Source organism: Zosterops lateralis (genome assembly GCF_965231275.1).
Source record: "Zosterops lateralis genome assembly, chromosome: 10".
NCBI lineage: Eukaryota > Metazoa > Chordata > Aves > Passeriformes > Zosteropidae > Zosterops > Zosterops lateralis.
In genome coordinates, this window is record NC_139770.1 from 14,567,317 (window position 1) to 14,592,008 (window position 24,692).

Below are 24,692 nucleotides of genomic sequence, written 5' to 3' on the forward strand. Positions count from 1 at the left end.
ACCTGGGAAGTGACTCCTGTAGAAATGTATACACAATATTTACTGATACAAGGTGTCACTTGAGTCTTTCAGCTCTAATGGCAATGTTTCTCCACTTCTTACTTTTCCCTTAGCAAATGAAAACCTCTACTCTTCATTCTGGCCTAGCTCTTCCTAAAGAGATCAATGACACTTACTTCAGGTAGTTTTCTTTCATCTAGTCATGGCTGCTTAAAATGAGCAGATTGTCACACCAAATATGCATGGTAGAAGTCTGTTAGAGGACTACTTGGGTTTTTAATTTTGCAGCAGCTGCTGAAGTGGGCATGCCAGAGTTGTTATTCTGGGCATGCTGAAAATTAGACATTTTCTAATCTTGCCTGTAACTTAACCCTTATAGACAGGATCAAGGGTAAGAACTGTTCTGACACAAACTCAGCAAATTTCCCTATACTTTACAGAAACAGTGAAGGAGAGGGGAGAAAGGAGAATAATAAGTTCCTGAAGAGGCTGCCAGATAAAAGCACAAATGACTACAGCAGTTATAATATGTGATAATTTGGGTATAATCTAACCAAACAAACATTGGTGGATGGACGCACCAAATACAGTGCTTTCCAACCTCAACTTCTACTTGAATGGGATTCCTGTGACTTTGAAAATATCTCCAGGATACCTTAAATAGAACAGAAATAGCTCAAAGACAAAGTTGACTTTAAGACATTCTTCAGAGGTCATTCCCATAGTGTCAAAAAAATTTCAGGGATACTGCCAAGAAATAACGTGCTTTGGAAGAGCAGCATTATGTCTACCTTTTCAGTAAGGATATCTCTTCTGTGAAGTGATGATATCTCCTTGAAAAGGTTTTCTTTCATTTCTATTTCCACAAAGCAACAAAAGGGAAACATTTCTCCTAGAAGAAAAACAAATAGTCTAAGTATTTTAAAGATTACATTTTTGTTTCACAGTTCTTCTGTTTAAAAGAATACACATAGGTCCCCACAAGGACTATGATATATTTGATCTGAGAATTGACTATTTAGTCACAGAATTTCTATGATATTCAAAAGAAAAAGATGAACATTTAAGTCCAACTTTACTGAAATCCAGTCAGAGACATCAAAGCTTTGTTCCCAGGTTCAGTGTTAGTGACTGGATGAAGCCATACCCTGTTGGCCACAGTGCGGAAAGTGGATTCCTTTTGTTATTTATGGACAGAGGAGTTTAGGATCAAACTGTGGTCTCACTGAAGTTAATGGCAAAACTCCCACTGACTTCAATTAGAACAGAATTTGGCTCACAGTCTCATTACTGAGCATAACAATTAAAGGAAGCTTTTACAAGCTGTATTGCTGTGTAAAAGGGCGTGAACCATGTAGCAAATTTCATTGAACCCACAGCCAACAGTCATTGCTATAGCAACTGAGGTTCTAACAAAGGTAGTCACTGTCTCTGTAATCATCAGGTGTCTCTATAGCAACTAGAGTTTCCAGAGAACAAGAGAAAAATATTTGAAAACTGTCAGTTGGGGAAAAAAAAAGAGGTTTGTGAATAAGGAGGTTGGAAGCAAGAGCAATGTAAGGGTAAAACATGGCTTGGGGTAAAGAGAAATGATTGCCCCAAACACACACACAGAATGGCAAGGGAGGAGAGAGCACAGGCCAAGGGCTCAACTGGAGATGAGAGAGGGCTTTCCCTTGGGTAAGGAAAGAAAATGGCACTCTAAAGAGATATTCCCGGATCTAAATTAGTTACGTTTCAGACAATTCTCTTAAAGAAAAATTGGTTACTATAGAAGAGTGCAGGGCCAAACTTTGTCTGCAATAGGAGTTACAGTCCACCAGGATTTTTAAAAGCACCTGCCTGCATTTCTTGTGCCCACATTCCTTTATAAACATAGCCCTGTTTGTCCTCAAAATGGAAGAACACAATCTGTTCTCAAGAAACGCTGCTGCAGATAGCACGGTACATTATTATTATGTAGAAATTATGATTAACTGTTCCTAATGTTAGTTATTTACAAGTTTTTAAACAGTGTTGAAATGAAAAAAAGGAACAGCTGCTGTTTGGATACTGATAGGGATGCAAACACCAGTGTTAATTATAGGCCTGTTTCTGTAAAAAACACTTTCAGGCTCTGAGGTAGGAAGCAGGGTTATCTGCACATAATAAAGCGCAGCATATGTAAACAAAGTCCCACAAAAAATAGTTTAGTGATATTGTCAGAAGCTGTAAAATAACTTCAGACTAATCTGATTCCTACTGATCTAATGGAAATAAGAACTGGGGCAAGATGTTTAGTTTAATAGGGAATTATCCAAAATGTTCATGCTCACAAACTAAAAATAATTCAGTTGGATCAGCATGCTTCCTTTGAAAGTAAAGTCACAAAAGTAATTATGAATTCCAAATGGGATCCAATCCAGTATACTGATGCACTACAATGCTTTGTTTAAATAAAACAAAAGCTATCTTTAACCTGGAGAATTGATAACAGACCCAGGAGTGCTGGAGTCCGATTTCGGTTTCACGTGTAACGAGAGCCCTCTAGTGGGATGTGCTCTCGGATTCACTCATGGAAAAGAGCAGCCCTTGTCGTGCAAGGCAGTTAAATCAGGTATTTGTCCCTGCAGTCCTTACTAGCATTTTGTTACAACACGATACAATGTAATATAATTTATATCTGAAACGGAAGTTACCAAATGACACACTGATGAACAAGGAACCTGAGTAAAACGAAAAGCATTGTACCAAAATATTTTTTCAGGAGGCCTTTGTGGGGCAGAGTAAGTTTGGGGGGGAGGTTTAAGCCTCAGACGGCAATGACAGTCGGCATGTTTGCTGCTGTGGTGTGGCAATCCTGAATTCAGCAGTTTTTCAGTAGTTGTTGTTTACTCAACACAATTGAATCAGTGATGTGGTATCACCACTGATAAGGAAGTGTGGGATATTAATAGCAACAACACAGGGGAGATTGATTTCCGTGGAAACTGCTTCAAAGCACAAAGACCTCCCAACATGCAGAAAGTCAAGCAAAGCTGGCAGAAGGCTGGTGTGGATGAAGGAACACCTGGCTGAACTCCAATGGGAAAAGGAAGTAGAGAAATTAAAGCAGAAACAGGTAACCCAGGAGGAATATAGAGACATTGCCTGAGCATACAGAGAAATGCTGAAACAGAGTTGTAAGTCAGTAGAGATATAAGGAAAAGGGCAGCAAAAGCAGCCCCTGCAAGTGTAGACCCAGGCTCAGTGGGGCAGAGAAACAAGTGACAAAGGGCATGGAAAAGACAAAGGAATTCAATGACCTTTTTGCCTCCGTTTTTAGTACACACATTCCAGCTTGTAGCATAGTCTGTAAGACTGATGCCTGCTTTTGTAAAAAGTTAAACTTAAACCAGCATTTATGCACAAGTCCACAGTTCTAAGAGTTGAACAAGTCAGCTCCCCAGAGTTGTCTACTACCAGGAAACTGTAATTTAGAAAGATTTAACTTGAAATTGCAACAATAAAAAATATTTAGATTGTTTTTCAGTTTATTAAAATTAAAAAAAAATATATATACCACAGGGCAGCAGTTCAAGCTGAAAATGAACATTAAATGCACAGAAGTAAATTTGGAAATACTGCCTTCATAATCCTGACATTCATTTGTGTGGATTAATATCAACAAGTAATATCAGTTTTCCACAATTTTGTAAGAATTCATTTAGTTCTGAACCTGTTGGCTAAAACTGTCTAAATTGGAACAGATTAACTCTCCTGTAACAATTCATAGAACCAAAGTGCTTCCTATCTTTCAAAGCTTTTATTTCTTCAGGTATGCTGGCATTTCTGTCCTCTCAGTGAGAAAAGCACACATGAGCATTTCAGATCTGTCTAAACTGAATTCGGTCTCTGAAGAAAGAGTCCAACATGATGAACTAGTTGTTACATCACAGGGTGCATCAAATTTATTCATGCTCTAAGAGGAGAAAATATTTTCCTGTATTGATACAATGCCTCTAGACAGTGACATATGAGCAGAAGGATCACAAGTCTTGGGAGATTAAAAGTCCAGTTTCACTCAATTCAATGTATATTAATCATAATTAGTACAGTATTTTAAAAAGTCAGTAAAACAGGCTCTGAACCAACGAGGGAAAAAGAAAACCAAAACAGACTTTATGTTCTGGGTAGAAAGTTGTATTCCAGTAAGCAGAAATTATTTTTAAAGCTATTTTTCAGCTAAGTGTAATAGCTATAACATAAAGATACATAGATTATATGGATTTATTTCTGTCTCTAGAGGCCCTGTGACCCATGTTGATTGAATATCAGTAATATCAAATCAGAAAAACCAGTCTGACCTCAGAAAAAAGGCGGGAAAAAAAAATCAATAGCAGTCAGCAAATAAACTGGTTTCACAGGAAGACTATTCTAAGCAGTAGAAGAAGAGATTTTAAAATGCACAGAGGCCTGGCAGTTATAAGTGATGCTTAGCCCACCACTGTGGGCTTAGTGGCCTTAAGTGGCCTTAGCCCACAGCATTTCCTGGGCAGTTGTGTATCAGAGCAGGAGCTAGCAAGGCAGATCTTCTTGGCTGGAATGGATTAGAGAAGGATAACCACTTGTGATCCCACTAATCCTGTTCCAGTCTGTCTGGGGATTTTAGGCAAGCGAGCTGTGACAGAACATTTATTATCTATGTACTCACAAAGTGGTTGATTTCTCAGTTTCAGAGTTGGTTTGGCTTGGGCTTTTAATTAAATATACAGATGCACTTTTTTTTTTAAAGTTTGTTTTTACTCTTGTCTGTATTTTTCCTATGCTTGCAGAATTGCCAGTGGTCCTAAAGCATAGTATCTTTGCTTGGAATTCCCACTAACTATAATTTATTACAATTTTTACATTATGCTCCTTTTCTGACTTTATATCTTCCAAGGTGAGAATCCCTCCACTGATTTACAAGACTCCTCTTGCTTTCTATTAATCTTGATAGTTTCTATTTAGAGCAGATTTCTACATCAGCCAAGCTAAAAATTATTGTTCTGTGAAATCCACAGAGTTGATAAGGTGAACACAGAAAGTAAGTAAGATTACTACCTTTTGTTCATTAAAATGCCATGCCAGAGGAGATGAAGTAAATACTATTAGAAGTAAGAGCACAGTATTATGAGAATTACTTGATGTACTGCCTTCCAGAAAAACTTTCACTTGTTTTGTCTCTTTCACTTGTTAAGTAATATTCAAAATATCTTCCCCATGAAAACTTTCTTCATTCATGTGGTAGCCTGTTCTTAAACCCAAAATGTACCTTTCTATTTTATCAAGTTCTCTTCCTTCTTAATTTATCATCTGTATCAATATTGGAAATATGATGCAGCTGTTGCAACAGATTGTTTTCCTATTTAACCTGCAAACCAACCAAAACTTGGAGAGAAGTTATTCCACTTTTAGAAAGGGAAATTGCTGAAGGGCCTGGATAACCCTAAAAATAGGTTTACCTGAAATGATGTGGAAAGACCTGAGCACAAAAAAAGTCAGATTTCCTGGTCACATTGCCAACAGTTTTTCAAGTGAGACCTTATTGCAAACCCAGGTAAGGTTTTCTGAGTCCATAGTGTTTTTCTGTGTATTTTCCATAGGCTCATTTTCTCAGTAGAACTGCTCCTAATCGACTCAGACTCATCCTTCTTTACAAAACTGTACATAACAAAAATTTGCTGAAGAAACACTGGAGAGGTGATCTGGCTTAATTTAGCTGAAGAGGTTTCTGGCTCTGTGTAGCTCTAATAAAATCACATGGCATGCAGAGAACAATAATACAGCCACAGCAGTTAGGACAAGGTGTAACAAAACTAACAGGATTGAAACATTTCATACAGGCTCTTCTATTACCCACAGCTTTCACTTTACTCTTCTCCATGTACGGCTCTGAACATTGGAGGCATCCCTCTAAGCAGCCTGTAGGTGCCAAATGACACCAGAGTATTGAAAGCAAAAAAACACTCTTAAGGTCCTGCACCACTTAATTCCAATATACTTCCCCAACAATGCAAGTATAAAATTATCACTTACAAACATCTTGCAACAGTTATCCTGCCTTTTTCTACTGTTTTTCTACCTTAATGGAATAACAAATTAAATAAATCAAAATGTGCAAACAGCAGAAATTATGAAAAGTATATTCCACTGCATTTTATTCAGTGCAGTAGGGGAGTTTAACTGCTTCTAATTCCAGGTAATTGGACCTTTGCTTTTACAGAGATCTGTCCTCTAGCAGGATCAATACAAGTGCCTAAATCTTTAAATCCTTATCCATTAATTTGTTTTCTTCTGTCTTTGCACCATAGTAAAGTGCCACCTTTATTCTATGTCATTTACATTTAAACATGGGAAAGAGGAAAGATTTTTAAACTTCCAAAATGTAGTAAAGATTGTTATGCCATTTTTTTAACATAATTTTTTCTATCTTAAACTGTGAAGACAAAATAGGACTCCTAGGATTCAGATTGGACTGTAAGCTACAGGAACAAAACATTATGAACACACACTGAGTTTTACAACAGAATTTTAGAAATGGAGAGTCTGAGCCTTGGAGGCAGTTTGTGCATCCACAGCCAGAGCCAGCGCAGTCCAGCGACACAATCATAACATTAAAAATGAGACAAGGCAGCTTTAAGAGAGAAACAGGAAGCTGTAACTAGAATCCAGCTGAATTCTGAGCTGGGGCACTTTACCATGAGGCTGCAAATGAAACAGATGTGCTTGCTGTGAATTTCTGTAGTGTCTGGAGTTTTTGTACTAAAGGTGACAATACTTTCCTTCCTGTGATTTTTTTTTTCTTCTTTTATTTTTTGCATACTTTCTATAAAGGGAATGAAATGGAGAAGTTCAAGAAATATGTATCAGTGAAAGATGAAGATCATTTCTATCATCAGGGAGCTGTGGAGCTGCTAATCTTTAACTTTCTACTCATTCTTACAATATTAACAATTTGGTTGTTTAAAAACCATCGATTCCGCTTTCTGCACGAAACTGGAGGAGCTATGCTTTATGGTGAGTATAAATTCAAGTGCCAGCATAACATTGGACTAGTTGCATATTTATGATCAGGCACTTGAGATCAAGTGCTGACAAAGCTCAGAAATGTGCTGAATTAAATGCCATCAGCTCCATAAGTGTACAGTGAAATAATGATGTGACAGCATCTCTCCTGAAGCAGCCAGAGGCTGTCTTGATGGGGAGCAACTGTAAGGAGCTGGTTCCCCCCAGCATTGGCATCCTGCTCCTCTGTGGCCAGACAGCAGAGAGCTGGGGAGTTTACTGTTTACAAAAAAACAGTTTGCTTGGGTTTTTATAACATTCAAAGCTGTTAGTCTAAGGAGCCTTGTGGATACAGACATGTCGTCTAATAAAGTTTGAATGATCTTGAGAGCTTTCTTTTGGCTTTGCTCTGTGCCTTTGAAAAACACACTGAAGAATGTGTCTCAAGTTCGCTCTCAATGCTGTCATTGTAGGGCAACTTTAGTTTGCCTGTCTAGTTCTAATCTTTTATGAAGTTTTGCCATGTTGCATTTGGCTCTCAATGAGAGCTTTCTGCATTATCCCCTAAGTACTCTCTGGTTCAGCAGTACACACTTACACCTGTAATGGTTTCTCTTGTCATTCTCTTAGTGCTGTTTCACTCTGACTCTGCTGCCATCAGTCCATACAGGGGGGCAGACTGTCAGAATGGGAGATAGAAATCAGCAGCTCAGTCATCACCTGAGTGCCGGCCTGTTCTGATACATTCTGTGCACACCACATCCTCTAGCAGTGTAATACCTAAACCCGATTTTGTTAAGATGGGTGCCTCTGCTGCAGTAGCTTCCTTCTCACTATTGCACTGTTTGCCAGGTGCAGCTGATGGGCATTTTCTGAAGATTTAGACAATATCCAGTCAAAACAGAAATTAAAATATGGGTGAATACAAAACAAAAATAAATAAGTATGGAATTAGAGTTTTGTCATTTGGTTCTCTTTTTCTGCCTGCTCAGAACATATTCTGCACATCATGAGGATAACCTGCTGATATTCTTTTGATTGGTTAAGAGATTAGTGCTCTAGCAGGACAGAGCTTTTGAATTATTAAAGCATTCCTCATGATTGTAAATAAACTATCTCTTTAGTCTTGCATTATTTATGGCAATCTTCAAACAGGGAAAAAAGCTTATCTGTAGGATCCAAAAAGCTAAGGATGTCCTTCTTATCCTTCAAAATTTTAAGTATGGGTGTAGTTATATCTACCATAGAATGGCAATATTAAAAAGAAAGTGAAATTTCAGAGGTCATAAGAGAGGTTGTCAGATCAACAGGCAGCAACTTTGAGAGAAAATCCTCATGACACCAAGCACTGACAGTGGGACAAGTCCTGCCCTCACTTAATTTTGCCTTCCCTATCTAAACAACTCTGATTTCTACTTTTTCTGCACAAAAAGAAGTCCCAGTCCTTACAGTTTACTTTGCTCCAGCCCATTGAGCTCTTTATTAGATATGTGAATAGCAATACAATGAACTGATAATTTGGCTTCAAGTGGCAGGATATGGCACTTAATGCAGAGTGTGTCCCACAGGATGACAGGTGTGTCCATATTCCTCAACTGTGCCCTTAGGGAAGTAGCAGTGGAGGGGACAGGGGAGGCAAAGAGTGAGGAACACTAGGGGAAAAAACAGAAAGACAAAACCAGGAAGTTTTATGGTTACTGCAAAGTGCTGAACAGCCACAAATTGAACACAGCCTGATAGAAAGTTCTATTTAAAGTAGAGAACAAATGAAAGGGGGGGTTGGCTTTTTTTTTTTTTTTTTTTTTAACAGGCTCTGTAGGAAAATTCAGTTTTAGGCTGAATAGTTCCGGCTAAAAAAAAACCAAAACCAACTATGCTGTCCAGTTAGGAACTTGAATAAATGAGGTATATATATATTTTTTTTTAATCAAAGCAAGGGCTTAATAAGTATAACTAATTTTAAAATCTTTCTACAAAGTAAAAAACCAAAGCATTCTGAATAATGCCAAATTAATTCACAAGAATTAATTCAACATTATTTCACAAAATGTGTATATATATAGAGAGAGATAAAAATATAGCAAGGCATTTAGCTTGAAAGTATTTAAAGAGTCAATTTGCTTTGTATGCTTTGAGATCAAGCTGAAAAATCACTCACAAACAACAAGGAAGAATACAGACTCACCTGTTCATTCATTCATTCCTTGGTTTTCCTGAGTCTCAGAGAGCAAATTTCTCTGCGTATTGTAATTGGGCTTGATAAACAGACCACAAATAGTAAACTCAACTTAATTCCTGATTTCTGTATACCAGGGAGATAGGTGGGTATGAGAGAGTTTCCTGTACAAGAGCACACTCGGGAATAGTGTGGGAAATGATCTACACCAGCACTGAAGAAAACAAAGCCACTTGCCTGGGATCAGAGCAGGTGACCCCTCTCATAACACCAGGCCCCAGGATGTGGCCTCAGTGCTGGAGAAGACGCATGAGCCAATAAAACACCAAAGTGCCTGTAGCCACCTCCTGCAAGGCCAGATATCTTTAAATGCCTCAGCAATAAACCATTAAGTACCAAATTCCCCAAACAAAATGTAAGTCCTGGCCCTTCACATTAATGCAGCAATAGTCCAGAGCTACACAGTGACAAACTTAGTGCAAGTATCCAAATTTCTCATTCTCCCCTCAGTATCAGGCTCACATAGAGGTACCACCACTCAGCTCTGAGTAAGAGGCTAAAACACTCCTGCAAGCAGGCAGCCAGAATTGATCTCCAACAACAAAAAACCCAAACCAACAGCAAGCCAAGCTGTGCCTTTTATATGGGAGGTTAATCACCAAATTTCAATTGAAATTGTTCTCAGCTTGAGTAATTGTCCCCCCTAGGGAGTGGGAGTACCCCCTAGGTGGAGCTGAGGCTTGTTGCAGATGTACCAGCCTTCAGTGCTCCATGGGATTAGCTGATCAGACTGGAAGGAAAACATGAAAAGGCTGAATGACAGAAGAGCCATTGTAGTATTCACATAAAATGGCTTTGGGTTGTAGGGGTTAGAGGTGTTTCACCAGGCTTTGAGGGGACAGGTTTAGGTTTTGACAGGTGTGCAGAGGGAAAGCTGACTCACAGTAGCCCTTTGCAGCCCCTTCTGAGGATCCCATTTAGTGCATTTAGAAGTGAGGCACAATCAGTTCTGGATTCAGCTTTGGTGGATGATGAACACTGTGATTCTCGTGCCTTCTAAGTCCATTATGCCTCCTGTGTGAAATAATTGTAATTGCCTTCTGATGGTGTGTTCTGAGTATCCCTATTTCTCACAGGCACAAATGGATGGAACAGGTCCCAGAAAGAGGAATCTCTGAACCTCAATAAAACAGAGTATTTCATTGTCTTCCTGATTATAACATTCACAGTGAAGAAAGGTTGTTGGGACTCAGAGACAGCACAGAAAAATCACAATTAAGGCAGAAACTGACATTTTGTAGTGATGAGGTGAAGAGAGGAGCATTGTTCTTGAGACAAAGAAATTTGAAACAAACTCTTATATATTTGGAAAAATCAAGTAATGACTAAAACTGCATCCCTGAGTATTATTACTACAGAAAGCATTTAACAGCTGACTGATGAAATCCTGGGGAGAGAACAGTCTTGTTTAGCTCAGGAGTTTGGCATGATGAAAAAATCCCTCCAATGGTCACATCTATGATTAACTATTTTATCCTGATTCCACCGGAGAACCTGGAAAACCTGCATTGCCTTCAGTTGAAACATGACTGAGCTGTAGTTAGAGTGAGATTTTGCTGCAAGATCCGACTTCAAAGGACAGTTGAGACTTTTTTACTTTTAAAGTTGAGACTTTTTAAAGAAAGCTGTAACATTAGTGACACCCTTTTCTGTTTCAATGCTGCATTTAAATAAATGTGCTTAAAACATTTCTTGAATAGTCTTTTCCTGCCCGTGTCCTTGCACAGGCCTTGGTTAATGTCTACAAAATACTTCCGTTACTTGAGCAGATTAAGTAATACTTGGTAATAGAAATGTATCAGTGGCTGTAGTTTAAATCACTGAGTCCTAAGGACAAACAGGATAAAGGAAAACCTGTAAGTTTTCTGCTCCAGAAAATGAAAATCATCAAGTCTTGTTCAAGCATCAAATTAGGTTGAATTTTTAATGTATTTGAAATTGAATTTAAAAATTAAATATATGATTCTTCTAGAGGAAATCTAATAAAAAATAAGCTGAAAGCCCTGACAGTTTTAACTAATGAATGTTTTCCTGGTTTCTGACCCATGATTTTGGCCATCTGGGCTGACCGCTGTGGAAGTCGTATTTCATAGTTGCACATGCAGTGTTTGCTTCCCTTTACATAGACAGACTTTTCCCCAACATTCAGAAGAATTCTGCCTTTTACTACAGCTAGATTTATTATCTGATTTATTGCAGGAATGCTGTGTAACTTAAAAAGGAGGTCTTGGGATTTTCTACAGCTTATTGAAATACTTTATCATTTACAGAAAGCAACCATACTAAACAATAGATTCTAAACAAGCACAAATGCATGCACACACTAAACCAGGCAATACAGCTGATACTCAGCATCACTCCAAGAAGTTACAAACTTGACTTACAGGTATGCCAGGAATCTGCAATTCCAAGAGTCTCTGTTAGGAGAAGATGTGACAATAATAAGGATTCTCAAGGTCCTTGTGATCACTTGTATCCCCTTCTAATTATGGGATCAAACTGAAACTGTAACATCGTATTTTGCAGATGCTTCTCTGACATTTTATGTAATTTAATTTCTTTCTTATTTTTTAATAGTAAGTGTATCTGTCTAGATATTTGGGTGTCTTTCATCAATATTTCATCTGAGCATTCTTAGCACTTTATGAATGTGTTAATAATTTGTAACTGTAAAGCTGTTCATTCTATACATGGGACTTAAAGCATACAGGACATAAAAGAAGTATGGAAATTAAATTTGAAACCAAATCAAAGTCTCTGAGGGAGGAAATATTCTCAGTAATGTTATCTAGCTAAATATTACCTCTCCTAAAGTAAACATGCAGCCTCCCACTAGAGCCAAAAGAAAGCCAAACCATCCAGAGGATGGCTGCAGAAGTACACTTTGCTTTCTGTTAATTGTAAAGGGAAACAAAATATCTGTCTTAGGTAAGAGCCCTAAATTGTAGATAGTCTTATTGTTCCTTTCCTTCTTCTTGGTTTTATTTTTCTGTTTATACAGTCTCAAAAATGCAGTCTTCTGCAGAAAGCAGAATGTGCCTGAGGATGTGTCAGAGTTTTGTCCCCACAAATGAAGTGTGTAAAATACCCAAAAGCACAGCTGATGTTTATATGCTCTGTTCAGCACATGTGTTGTGCAGACATCTCCCTGCTCTAAATAACTATTGAAAAGGCAATGGATGAGAAACTCAGTTAATTATTATGCCAGCAACAGGATCACAAAAATAGAAGCATGAATGTGCATATGTGCAATGTCATTGCATTCTAATGAAATAACCATTTTGGAAGAGTATTTTGTGGTCATCTATGAAGTGTTGGGAGAGGTTCTGTAGATGTAGAAACACTGAGAGGTATCCTAGCTTTGGCAGAGCTAATTTTTTCTCTAAATGTGTGGCATCAAATACTTAAAAGTACTTGAATATCTTTAATTTTTCTTTTTTTCTTTATTCCCCAGGCCTTGTAATGGGATTAATTATACGATATGTGACAAAATCACCAGATGTTGAAAGTGGGACTGTTTATGAATGCGAAAAGCTGAAATCTGGGCCATCCACTCTGCTTATTAATATAACTAATCAGGTCTATGAATATCAGTACAAAAGAGAGATCAGCCACCACAATGTCAATGGTCACCAGGGCAATGCAATGCTTCAAAAGGTAAAACCTATCTTATTTTTGCTCTGTAGGATATTTATTTTATTTTCATGCTTGAAAGAGGAAAACTAACTTCAAGTTAAAATGAGACACAGTCTATTCTGAATTTAGGGCGGGCAAGGCAGGTGAGGAAGAGCAGTAAAGGAACTGTGGTAGAACTCTGACCATCATTTAGCTCCAAGCTGACTGTGCACTCACACAATGGTGGCCTGAGCTGTTTCATATGACAGTCCCAGCTCCTGCAGTCACTGAGTTCATTGCAGACACAGCTGTTAACTTGGATCCATTGCCACTGAGCCTTTACAAACACCACTGATAGCTTCATTTTTCCTCTGTCTTCAAAGTGACTTGCTCTGGCAGGGTAATGCAAGAGGAGGTTACCTCCTGTGGATAGCACAGGAAACTGCAAACTCTAAACATTTTTCAAAACACAAACTTGTAAATATGTACTTAATGTACACTTAAATTCATCACAGAATTCTCATATGTTCTTCCACTCCTGCAGTGATCCTCAGTAGGGACTTCACTGCCGTGGGGAGACAGCACTGGGGCAATTCAGGCTGGATCCAAAAGGGGAAGTGTGGGAGGAAATTTACAGTCTTTCACAATGTCCTGGCCTTTTCTTTTTTTCCAGTATATTAAAAAAAAAAAAATACTTTGTTATTATAGTCTTTCCCTGCCCCTGTAATATTTGCTTCTTATAATGTTCACTTTTTTTTTTCAAACGGCAGCCTTTTGAAGAACACTGGAGTGCAGAGGCACTTTTTAAAACCTGGATTTTGTGCTCAAGACATTGTATATTCACATGAAGCTCCTCAGCCCTTACCAATGGCTTTTTCCAATATTGCAGTGTATTATTTTGCTTTTTTCCAAGTATTATTGTTGGTCTAGCACAGTAATACATGATCCTGTGTATTATATGGTTATTGTTAGGAAAACTTTTAAGTTGTGCTCAGAATGTACACTGAAGAGCTCAGCAGAATTAGGATTTTACCATCTGCTCAAATTTCCTGCTGATGCAGCACCATTGTGAGCCTGTCTGCTGTTACTGCCAGACTTGCCCTTGTCAGAAGGAACTAAACTGTCAAGGACCATTAGAACTGTGGTGGGTGGAGACAGGAAAATACTGTGGCAGTCAGACTGATGAGGTTTTGCTGAATCTTCATCCTTTTTCCTGCAGTTGGTTGCATTAGCAGCTTTGTTTTGGTCAAAGTGCATGTTTAGTTTCCAGGACATATGTACTAATCCATTGCATTTGATCAACTTCATCAGACCTGGCACTGAAGCTGACTAAGGAGAAAGGAGGAGCAATGACTTGCACAGAAATATCTCTTGCCCTCACAGGGAACTGGCTGATTTTGTTTCCATAGTCTCACTTTGCTGGAAGGCTCTTGAAAGTCTCAACTGTGAATTGTAGTTCCTCTAAATTATTCGAGAGACCTTAATCTGCCTGAATTTTCTCTTGTTTTTCCTTTAAAATTACCTGGCAGACGCCCTCTTGAAAAGAAAATAAATAAAAAAGGAAAGGAGGATGTATTCAGCTGTATTTAGGAGACAATAACAATGCCTGGCAGCCTTTCTGGCTGGCAAAAGCACAAATGTAAAAAACAGAAAGCATGATCACACCACGCTCTGGGTTTTGTACAACTGCAATTCCCTTTTGACTGCACTAAAAGCGTTTACTTAGTGCCTTTTACCAGAAACAATAGATTGTGCCATGACTTACAAACATGTATTCTTCAGGACATGATTTTGAATTTTAAAAAATGCATTCAGGATTTCTGGTGCCCACAGAAAAGATATTTTAACATATCTGCTGAATTAATTCCAAAATTAACATTTGAGAATGTTGTTTCATAAATGAAGAAAATTCTTTTTCCATCAGGTTTTCAATGATGGTGCCAGCACAGCTAATGTTGTTGGCAGGTTATTTAGCTAGATTTTTGGCTTTATAATTCAAAGTGAGCGGGATGGAAAAAAGTCTCAGCTCTCACTTCCTGTTTATTGAATTCAGCTGTCTGTTAGTAAGAAGGCAAAAGCAATTTTGTAGGCAGGTCTTACTCTTTTGAAGAAAAATAATCTAGAATTCTGTAGTCTTAAAATATCACTTAATGTAAACAAAGGAGCTGCAAGCCTTTGCACTAATTCCCTCCTGTCTCTGAAGAGTATTGATATAATATAGTCCACTGACAGAACACTAAGCACTACACACGCTTATTTAAGTTGGGTTTTTTTCTCCAGCAATGCCATTATTTTAAAGAGAATTCTGTTCTATTGAAAGCTGTTTGTAATGAATTGCAATGGCTGAGCAATGTCCTTGGTCTTTCTTTGTGCCAAAAGTTGAAGGCCAATATGATCAGTGCACTTCCTCATTCCAGCATTACTTTAAAACTTTTAATGGCTATTTTATAAATAATTTCCTTCAAAGGAAATGTTACCTTGGTTTTGGTGGTGTAGGCCTTTTATCACCCTTCTGTACATGGGGAATTGAGGTACAACACTGCTGATGTGTCTTTCCTGAAAGGAGATCCATGTCTGAACCAGGAGTAATGTCATGGGACTGTCAAGTTGGATGTGTGGGAGGGCAGCTGCTGTCACAGGTAACTCTGCTTTTATGTGGTCCCTGTAATGTAGCACATCACTGATCTCCTTCTTGAAGGGATACTTTTCAAGTAGCAATCTGCATCTATAAACCATAAGGAGCTACACATTTATAGTTGCCAAAAAACAACTCAGAATAATCTCACAAACAGTGGAGGTGAGCCTGAGATCAGTCCTGATAAGAAGATACAATTAAAAACTATCATATCAAATTAAATGCTGCTTTATTTGTCCTTACCTCTCTTTTGTCCTTCCTAACAGATGACCTTTGATCCTTCCATCTTCTTCAACATTTTGCTGCCACCCATTATATTTCATGCTGGATATAGTTTGAAGAAGGTATGTGTCTTTTCCTTGTGTGACAAAAGGGACTGAGTGTGGCTGCTGCTCTGTAGACCCAACAGACCAGTGACAGAGGACAGTCAGCTAACAGTGTTATTGCCTGGGAAGAACTTGGCAGGAATGGATTAAAATGAATGATTCATGGCCCTCATTCTTGTCTCTTTCTGTCCCTGTGCAAAGATCTGGTTGTGCAGTTTATAACACTTAGGCATCCCTGTTTTCAGAAGAGACCACTTGGAATGCTGTGAACTGCAGGCAGGAACAGCCTGTGTTTCATGTCCTGCCTGATCAGGACTTTGTTCAAGGGATAGGGTTATGATACCATTTGCTTCAGATATTTCCAGTGTGAACTTCTGCTATGATTCTGAAACATTTGGCCAGATACATAAAAAAGAGGGAACTTTGATGGCATTTCACCGGGGGAAAATAATTAAATACCTTTAAGTTGTACTTTCCAAAATACCTGAAGTAGCCAATATTGCTCCATCTTCTATACGAGAAATGTGGTGTAACAAATGGCACTTCTAGATGTGATTCTACTTGGTCAGAGTGCTGTTTTATTTGCTATATAACAAAGGACTTTCTTTCAAACTTTCCTCCCCAGAGACATTTTTTTCGTAACTTGGGATCAATTTTAACCTACGCCTTTTTGGGAACTGCTATCTCCTGCATTGTCATAGGGTAAGTGAGTGCCTTCTGCTATTATCACATGCTTGGTATTTCTTTCAATTAAAAACTAAACTGTAAAAAGAATTGCAGAGCTTGCATGGTCAATATACTTAGCATCTGGCATATCAAATAAAATAATTCCTGCTCAAGGAATGCTGAGATGGAAAAGGCAAAACCTGTGGATAGCCAAGAAGTGTCCTAGGCATTGGGTCAAATACTAATTAGAAATAAATGCACATAGAATCTGCTACAAAAAAAAGGAAACCTTAAGGTAAACAGTAGTAAGCACTGGGTCTTGCACTGTGTTCTTGTACAAACCCACAGCCCCCACTGGAATCACTGCAGAGAAGGCAGTAATATATTCAGAGCAGGGCTTGTGTGAATGTGAAGCATGTTTGCATAATGTACACGTCAGGATAAGAAGGAGATAATGACTGCATGAAGAAGAAAGATGATATGAAAACTTTACTGAAGGGAATGTAAAGTAAGTCCTAAAAGAAAAATACATCCTAAGGGAGAAAAGGTGAAGAGCTAGCTGCTGTCACAAAATAAAAGGGCAGAACCCTGGGGTGCTTCTATGTTTCATTGCTGTAGACAAATATTTTGTGCACAGGTACAATTAAACGTGCTTTCTCCTCATTATATGAGCACAAGACACATGTGCAGCCCTTCGATATCCCCAGGCTCCAGCTCTGTGTGTCTGCAGCCTCTCACTGGGGCTGTGCTCCTGCTGCCTGAGTTACAGAGCTATGTGTGAACCCTCCCAGGGCTCCCTGAAGTGCCAGGGCACAGCCTGTAACAAAGAAGGACCAGACCTCTCTTTGTCAACCAGAAACAGCTGGGAAATATCATTAATAAAGAACAGAAACATCATTTGGATTTGCTGCAAACTCTTAGTGCTAAAACGTTGCCATGGAACACACGGATACAATGGTGCCTGTCTGCTCTTTGTGAGCCTTTTGTGTGAAAGGCCTCAAGAAAGAGGAGCTGTGTGGAATTTGAGTGAAAAGGCTATAATCAGATATTCCCACTGAGGGTGGGGGAAGGAGAAAAGAGATTGGTTTTTTAGTGAAGATTGTGCCAAAATGTACTTGCTTTCAGCTGAGTGCTGCTCTAAGGAATGCCTGCCTATATTAGCTGTAAGACTGTCCCCAGACACTTAACACACATGAAAGATAAAAAGAAGATACAAAGCTTTCCCAGCAAAGCAAAAATATGCCCTTCACACCAAATCTGACTAGCAAGGATCCATGCAGAGAGATGCCATGAGGGAAAGGGGAAACTCCCTCTCTCCAAGCCCTATTGACTGCAGAATTGCTGAAGTGTCCCCTTCATGGTGGGCAGTCTGCTGGCTCCAAGTGTGCATGACATAAAGATCATATAAGATCCAGTTAGTGGTTGTCTGTTAGTGGTTCCAGCTTCCTATCTTCTGATGAGTAGTGTAGAATAATCACTGAGGCAGCTCTTTCTTTCATACAGGCCAAGTCTCTCTGAGGCTCAGCCTGATACAGTCCTTTGCTGTAGGAGACTTCTTGAGTTTCATAGACTCAGAGAAAACTTTGTTTAGAAGCAATGTCTGGATGTCTGCAGTCATCCAGAACTCTGGGATATCTGTTCCAGTCTTAACCACCCTCACTACAGAGTGTCTTTCTGTTTATCCACTGGGAATTTCCCTTGCTTCACCTTGTAACTTTTGCCTCCTGTCCTTTCCCTATGCAGCCTTCAGAAGGTGGCTTCATGTTCTCTGTACCTCCTCTGTACTCTGAGGCAGCACTTAGTTCCACTCCCTCATCTACATGAGAAAGCTCAGCTTCTGTCTCTTCTCCACAGCTCTCAAATTATCTTGGTGGTTCTCTGCTGAGCTGTCTCCTCTCTGCCTTCCCTGTAGTGGAGTCCAAAATGAAACACTCTGTTCCACTGTCACCTCCCAGGTGCCAACAAAAGACTAAAAGGCTTCTCTTGGTTTGCCCACTGTGCTCCCATGAACACAATGTGGTTTCCACTCATAGTTGCTCTTGTGAAGTCTTGTTCTGATTTGTGCTCCATTTGATATCCTCCAGGGGTTTCCTGCACATACTTGTGTAGCCAGCCATGCTTCTGTGGCATTGCTGCCTAGGGCTGCTCTACTTTTCCACAGGTACCTCAATATTAGCTGTGTATTATGACCATTGTAAGCTGAAGCACCACTGGGCTGATGCGACTCAGTGAGTGCATGAAAACTGGGCTGCTGAAGTATTAAATGAAGACCTGCCCCCTCTTGCCCCCTCTTGCCTTTTTTTTTTATTATTTTTTTACATCTTAGGAAGAAGCAGGGAGAAGGACATAATGTTAACTTCTATTTTTAATAAACTGTGCTGGGGAGCATCTTCCAGAATTGGCATCTGTCATAGATATTTTCTATTTTGATAATGGAAGAGTGCTTAAGTATTTGGAAAAATCTTGACACTGTGGTAACAACCTATCAGAGCAACATATTGAATGGCAGAGGGTGTAGAAGTATTTGCATTTTCCCCCCTCTTGAAATTCTTTTGACTTCTTTGCTCAGCATTCTCAGTGACAGCCAGGGCCAAGATGCCTATGCACAGGAGCACTGACATCATTAAATTGGTCTTATCTGTGATTTTTTTATTTGGTTTCACTTGGGTTCTCTCCCAAGTGAATTGCAATGCCAAAACCACATTTTCAATATTCAGAATGCAGAATGTTTGCAGTCACTTATTCATATTGTTCCAGCCTGTCTACTACATTTGGCAAGGCCTGATTTTTCTGGAATTTAAAGCTCTCTGAGTGTGCAACTCAAATAACAAATGTATTTGCAGAAAACATAGGCCAAGTTTGATCTGTCTTTGTGGCTGCAGTAAGAATTTTGCTTGAATAAAGCTGAGATAAAAAATGGGGTTTGGATCAGAAAAAGTAGAGTAATTATAGTTTTGAGCAAATGAAGTTACAAACTGCGAATAATTGATAATAGTGATGTTAGGAAAAATCATTCCAGGATGATCCCTGTATTAAGAGGAAAGATGCTGGTGTTTTTATTAGCTGCTCAGTTTGCACAGCCTTCTCTGCCTGGGGAGACAGGACTTCTTATTTCAACAGGATCCACAGGTGGTTAGTTTGGCTTGATTCATTCCAGTACATCTGTGAGCACGTGGGTGCTGCATTTACAGTAACCATGTCAGATCACTTCATGGCAATCAGTGCTCAAAATTCCAGTTCTAATTAAAAAACCTCATAGAATCAAAGTATTTCTTTTGTGCATCTGTGTTTAACTGCAGTGACTAACAGTTTGGATAAAGTCTCTTCTGACATTTAAATTCAAGTGTGAGGAATAAGTCATCATACTTGATTCTCACAGGCAGTCAAGAATCCTTTCCTCACCATCCTACAAATAAATATTCAAATGCTATCTGCATATGTTCGCTAAATTCTGGGACTATAATAATACAGCATAATAAATATAATTAATATAATATAATTAGCATATTCTTTCTTTTAAAAATGAATCTTAAATGGTTTTACTTAAAACCAGAACATTATTTTTTGTTTCTGTACATAGACATATATAAGTAAATTTTTTTAAAAGAGAAAAAGGAGTATCAAAAATATCAAATACCAATCCAGATATTTTTATTGATCATGAGATTAGATTTCCCATCATAAATTTCTATAAAAGTAGACATTCTCCATTCAAATGTCTGTGGTATCAAGATTCCACCATCATATGAAATTTTTTCTTCACTCTTAACTGTATTGTTATAGCAGTGCCTCTTTGTGCCTTCTAAAAAATGGCTTGGGCTGAATTAATAACACTGCTGCTCAAATGCAGCATTAGCAAGAAGCATTCAACTTCCCTTTATACAGTTTACCTGGGTGAGATGCCTCCTGACACAACTGTCCAGTCAAAGATTTAGTTCTCTCATTGTTATACCAACCCAAACATTATTCTAAAAGTGAGGAGACACGTACACAAAAGCTTCAGCAGGAAGTAGTTGTGGTTACTGAGCTCTACAAGGCTGGAGATTTTTTTTTTCAGAAGTATTTTGGTAGTTTGGCAAAGGCTGGAGGGGAGTTTAGTGAGGTTATGGGTGTGTTTATTACTTTCTGCCGGAAGCTTAATGGAATATATTAATGGGTCTGCTGATAGGGAACAGTACTGAGTTTATAATCTGGCTGTTCTTTCTCACTGGAGGGCTATGGATAGACTTTACAGCTTGGAAATGAAACACTTGTAGCTATGTGCTTCAGCAGAGCAAAGCCAAATTTGTTTGGCTTGAATTTACTGTGTGGTGCTGTGGGATTCTTCTGGATTTTGGAACTCTTTCTACAAGGGAAAATGGGGCCAGGTTAAGGGTAACAAAAAACAAAACCTTCTCTGTTACAGAGCTCTCCACAAACTAAGAAAATACCTTTACAAGGATTATCTGCTGCTGCACCAGCTAAGCTCTTGCCTTTCAGGTGATAACTTTTGTATTAATTTAGGCCTAATTCATGTACAAGTAATATTTTTTTCCTAATAAAAATACCATTTTTTTACTGCATGTTCCCATCAAATGACACATAAAACCCCCCCAGATCCATCTTTCCTCCACACACCACTTGTAAATAGCACTTAACCTCCCCACAAGCAAGAATAAAAGCTTTATTTTTGGTACAAACAGAAAATGATGAGGGGGAGTGTTAAAGTATCTTAGTGCTGCTGTTGAGATTAACTGAGGGAGAAAGAGGGAAAAATTATAAATATACCACTTGCCCTCCTCAGTTGTAAAACCCTCTGAACATCAGATGTCTGACTTCAGTAATTTCTCACAATCTTTTGAAGTCAGATATTCAGCCTCTGAGTGGAAATAAAGACAAGACTGAATTCTATCTACTACGTTCACTGGATGTGATATAACTGTTGTAAGAGTTCAGTGCCTGTGCTGGTAGCCCTTTTTGAGGTTTTGGCTGCTTCCATGTCCCACCTTAAAATGAATTGCAGGCATTTTCTTTCAGTCATGAGACTGTATTGCCCCAGTTTTGCATTGACTTGAGGAAACTCAACAGAGATTATTTAGCTGAAAAATCAAGCTAAGTCTCTCCAGATTTCTCCAAAGGCAGATGAACACTGAGCCCCAGCAGGAAAAGAACTGGGGTTTAATTGTTCATATGCAGCTTGGTTGCCCAAAGCAGTAGCTTTGAGTCGTTGGTCAAATCTGAGGAAATTCCACTGCAGTCTGTGGAGCTGCCACCTGCAACTCAGAGCTGCAGTTGCAAGGAGTAGTTGCTGCTTCTCACTTTTGTTCAAAGGTTTGTGGTGAATCCAAAATGGGTTTGTAAAGTATAAGTTCAGAGAAGTTTGAAAATATACACCCAGTGTGATACCTGGGTTGGGGAATTCTGCACAGGGAGTAAAGAGGGAAGAGGCTTCCTCACAGCCATGACTCAGAGAATTCTGGCAGGCCTAAAAGTTGCAAAGCATTCTAAAAAGCACCTCCTGTTTGTATGACATGTGAAATTACAGATAAGAAACTGGATTAAATCAAGACATTGATGTAAAATAGTGTTTCCCAGACCACTGACACCCACACAGAGTGGAAAGTTCTTCCAAGAATACTTTGATGCCTTCAAGTATGTGCTGCTGCAAGTTCAGCCAGAATTTGTAGCTATTTTGCAATAAGCATCTGACATTGTTTACTGCAGCATTGCTGATCATGCAGAAAACAGTTTTTCTTCTCATAAACAGATGTGCCAAGCAGCAGGATGTAATTATTTGTATCATCCAGAAGAATGCCTCATCATACTAAGGAAAGAAATGTATGATAGGGAACACCAAAGGTGTGGGGCTGCAGAGACAAAAAGAACCTGGAATAGTGGGAGATTCATCTAAAATAAAAAGGATGTTTAATTTGGTACTTGATACCCAGGAATCTATCCAAAAATTTAAATCATGCACTCTTCTGAAAAACATCCAAATTACATTTGTTGCAAAACAGGACAAACACTCAAGTCCAGATATTTCCCAAGAAGAAACCCTATCCTTGAAGGAATAGTTTGTTTGTGTGAGTTTTGTTTGGTTTTGTGGGGTTTTTTTACAAAGTGTCTTCCCAATTGCCATGAAAGTCAAAGCTTTAACTGCAGGAATTAATATTCTTGAATAGAGCTCCCCATGTCTTATTCTCTGATGTTCATGCATCCTTTAAGAATTAACAACCAATGTGGCTTCCAAAGATTGCCAGTCCCCTATTTCTCTGGCAATAGATCATCTATATATGTGTGCAAAAAAAAGCTTCCTTGGCTGCAGCATCATTTGCAGTCTCAAGTTTGCAAGTCTGCTCTTGCAGTCTCTACAATGACTTTCAGGGAAAACATCTTTACAGAGCTGGTGAAATGGAAAATATGCATCCCTCATGGCCCCTTATCCTGAAATTCACTGCCTTTCTCAGTACATCCTATCTTTCCAGAACAATTCCAGGCTACAGGGGAGATGAAAGCAGAGGGAAGTGCATTGACTCTGATGTGTTAGTTCATTTTCCACCTCTTACTGATATTTTTCCATACTGCATGGAAACCTGCACAACAAGCCTATGACTGGGGAAGGCATCTCCAGCCCAGGCTGTGCACTGCTCCAACCATAAACACCTGTATGGCTTTGCTAGGGAGTGAGCCAGGCCACATTTCCCTCTGAGTCAAAAGAGGCAACAGTGTGACCTCTATCAGGAGCATGTGGACTTGTGACTTGGTTGCAAAATGCTTTCAGCTGCCTCATGATGCAAGGTGCAACAGAAATTTAAAACAGAGGGGGAAAAACCTATTCCACTACAGTAGCATGGAGCTACCTGCAACATGCAGTCTCTTCAAACTGACGTGTTTATTGTTAGACAGATCAAATGCTGAGCAGCACTGGGAAGTGTACAGGCAGCAAGTAGCTCATTGGAGCAGAGAGAGAGTGGGTGACTGAGATCTCCTGCCTCTTACCTTGAAAAATTCATAATATGCCAGCACAAAGGAGGCTTTGTCCTCCCACCCACCACCATTTTACATACCCCACTTCTGAGCCAGTTGATCAAATGGTGCTCTTGTATCTGACAAGTCTTTTACAGAGCACAACTGGTTTTGGCCTGAAATGTCCTGTGAACACACCAGTTTTCATGATGGCCCTGGGACAGATGCTGCATTCATTGGAGACAGAACCTACAAAAGCTGGGTCTGGTCAGGTAACCAGATCATACACAGTGAGAGGCAGATGACATTTAAATAGTACACAGAGCTTTTCTTCTGATTATTAAGATGACAATAAATCATATCAGGTGTGTCCCTAGTCTTGGCTCTCCTTAAAATATTGATTGTGTAAGAACTCCACTCCATTAGACTCCATATCTGACACATTTGACAATGATGATAAATTGCAGCAAGTTCAGTGGATGGCCACCAAGATGCACAGGGGCTGGGAGGTTTGCCCCATAAAGAGAAAACTGAAGAAACTGAGTTCATTTAGCCTAAGAGGGGCTTTGAGGGGAGATCACCAAGAAAGAAAAGCCACGCTCTTCACAGTAATACATGATGAGAGGAAAAAATTGACAGACAAACTGTATTTTAAAAAGGTCTGACTTGATATAAGCAAAAACCTTTTTCTTCATGAGGACACTCAAGCATCAGAACAGGTTGTCCAGAGATGCTGGATGTAATCTCCATCCTTAGAGGTTTTCACAACCTAATGCCTAAAGCCCTGACTGCTCTGGATTGAGCTCATTGCTGACCCTGCTTTGAGTAGGAATTTTGACTAGAGACATTTTCTGGTCCCTTCTAACATAAGTTACTCTAAATTCTATGTTGCTGTGAATAACAAAGCATACAGTGGAACATATTGCTGCCCCTAGTCATCTCTTTCAGCCTTTTTCTACTTTAAATTTTCTGCCACTTTTCCTGGTTCAATTATCTTGGTCTCCATCACCCCATACCCAACAGTTATCTTGAAGGATATTTGTCTTTCTCCTCAGCTTTAGTTGAAATATGGAATCTGCAATAAAAACATCTTTCTGAAAAAAAAAGTTAGGATCATTTCACTTCCTTCTGAAGCAAGGACTTTATGCATGAAGATCACTCTTAAAATGCTAATTAGCCTCAATTCTTAGCCAGCTCCATACCTTAAAAAGGAAAAAAAATCACTTTCCTTTTTGTAATACACTGATTAGACACTTCCTTTGCA

At 39.0% G+C, this 24,692-nt stretch overlaps 1 protein-coding gene across 1 annotated transcript in view; it reads left to right on the plus strand.

The window, feature by feature from the left end:
- Positions 1-6,682: 6,682 nt before the first annotated feature.
- The window catches only part of SLC9A9 (solute carrier family 9 member A9), a 175,423-nt gene continuing 157,413 nt past the window's right edge, over positions 6,683-24,692 (plus strand). Inside the window, exons 1-4 of the mRNA XM_083868679.1 lie at positions 6,683-7,017; positions 12,696-12,898; positions 15,758-15,835; positions 16,443-16,519. Of these exons, the coding sequence (XP_083724805.1) occupies positions 6,843-7,017; positions 12,696-12,898; positions 15,758-15,835; positions 16,443-16,519 (533 nt within the window). The 5' untranslated portion in view covers positions 6,683-6,842. The remainder of the gene's footprint in view (positions 7,018-12,695; positions 12,899-15,757; positions 15,836-16,442; positions 16,520-24,692) is intronic.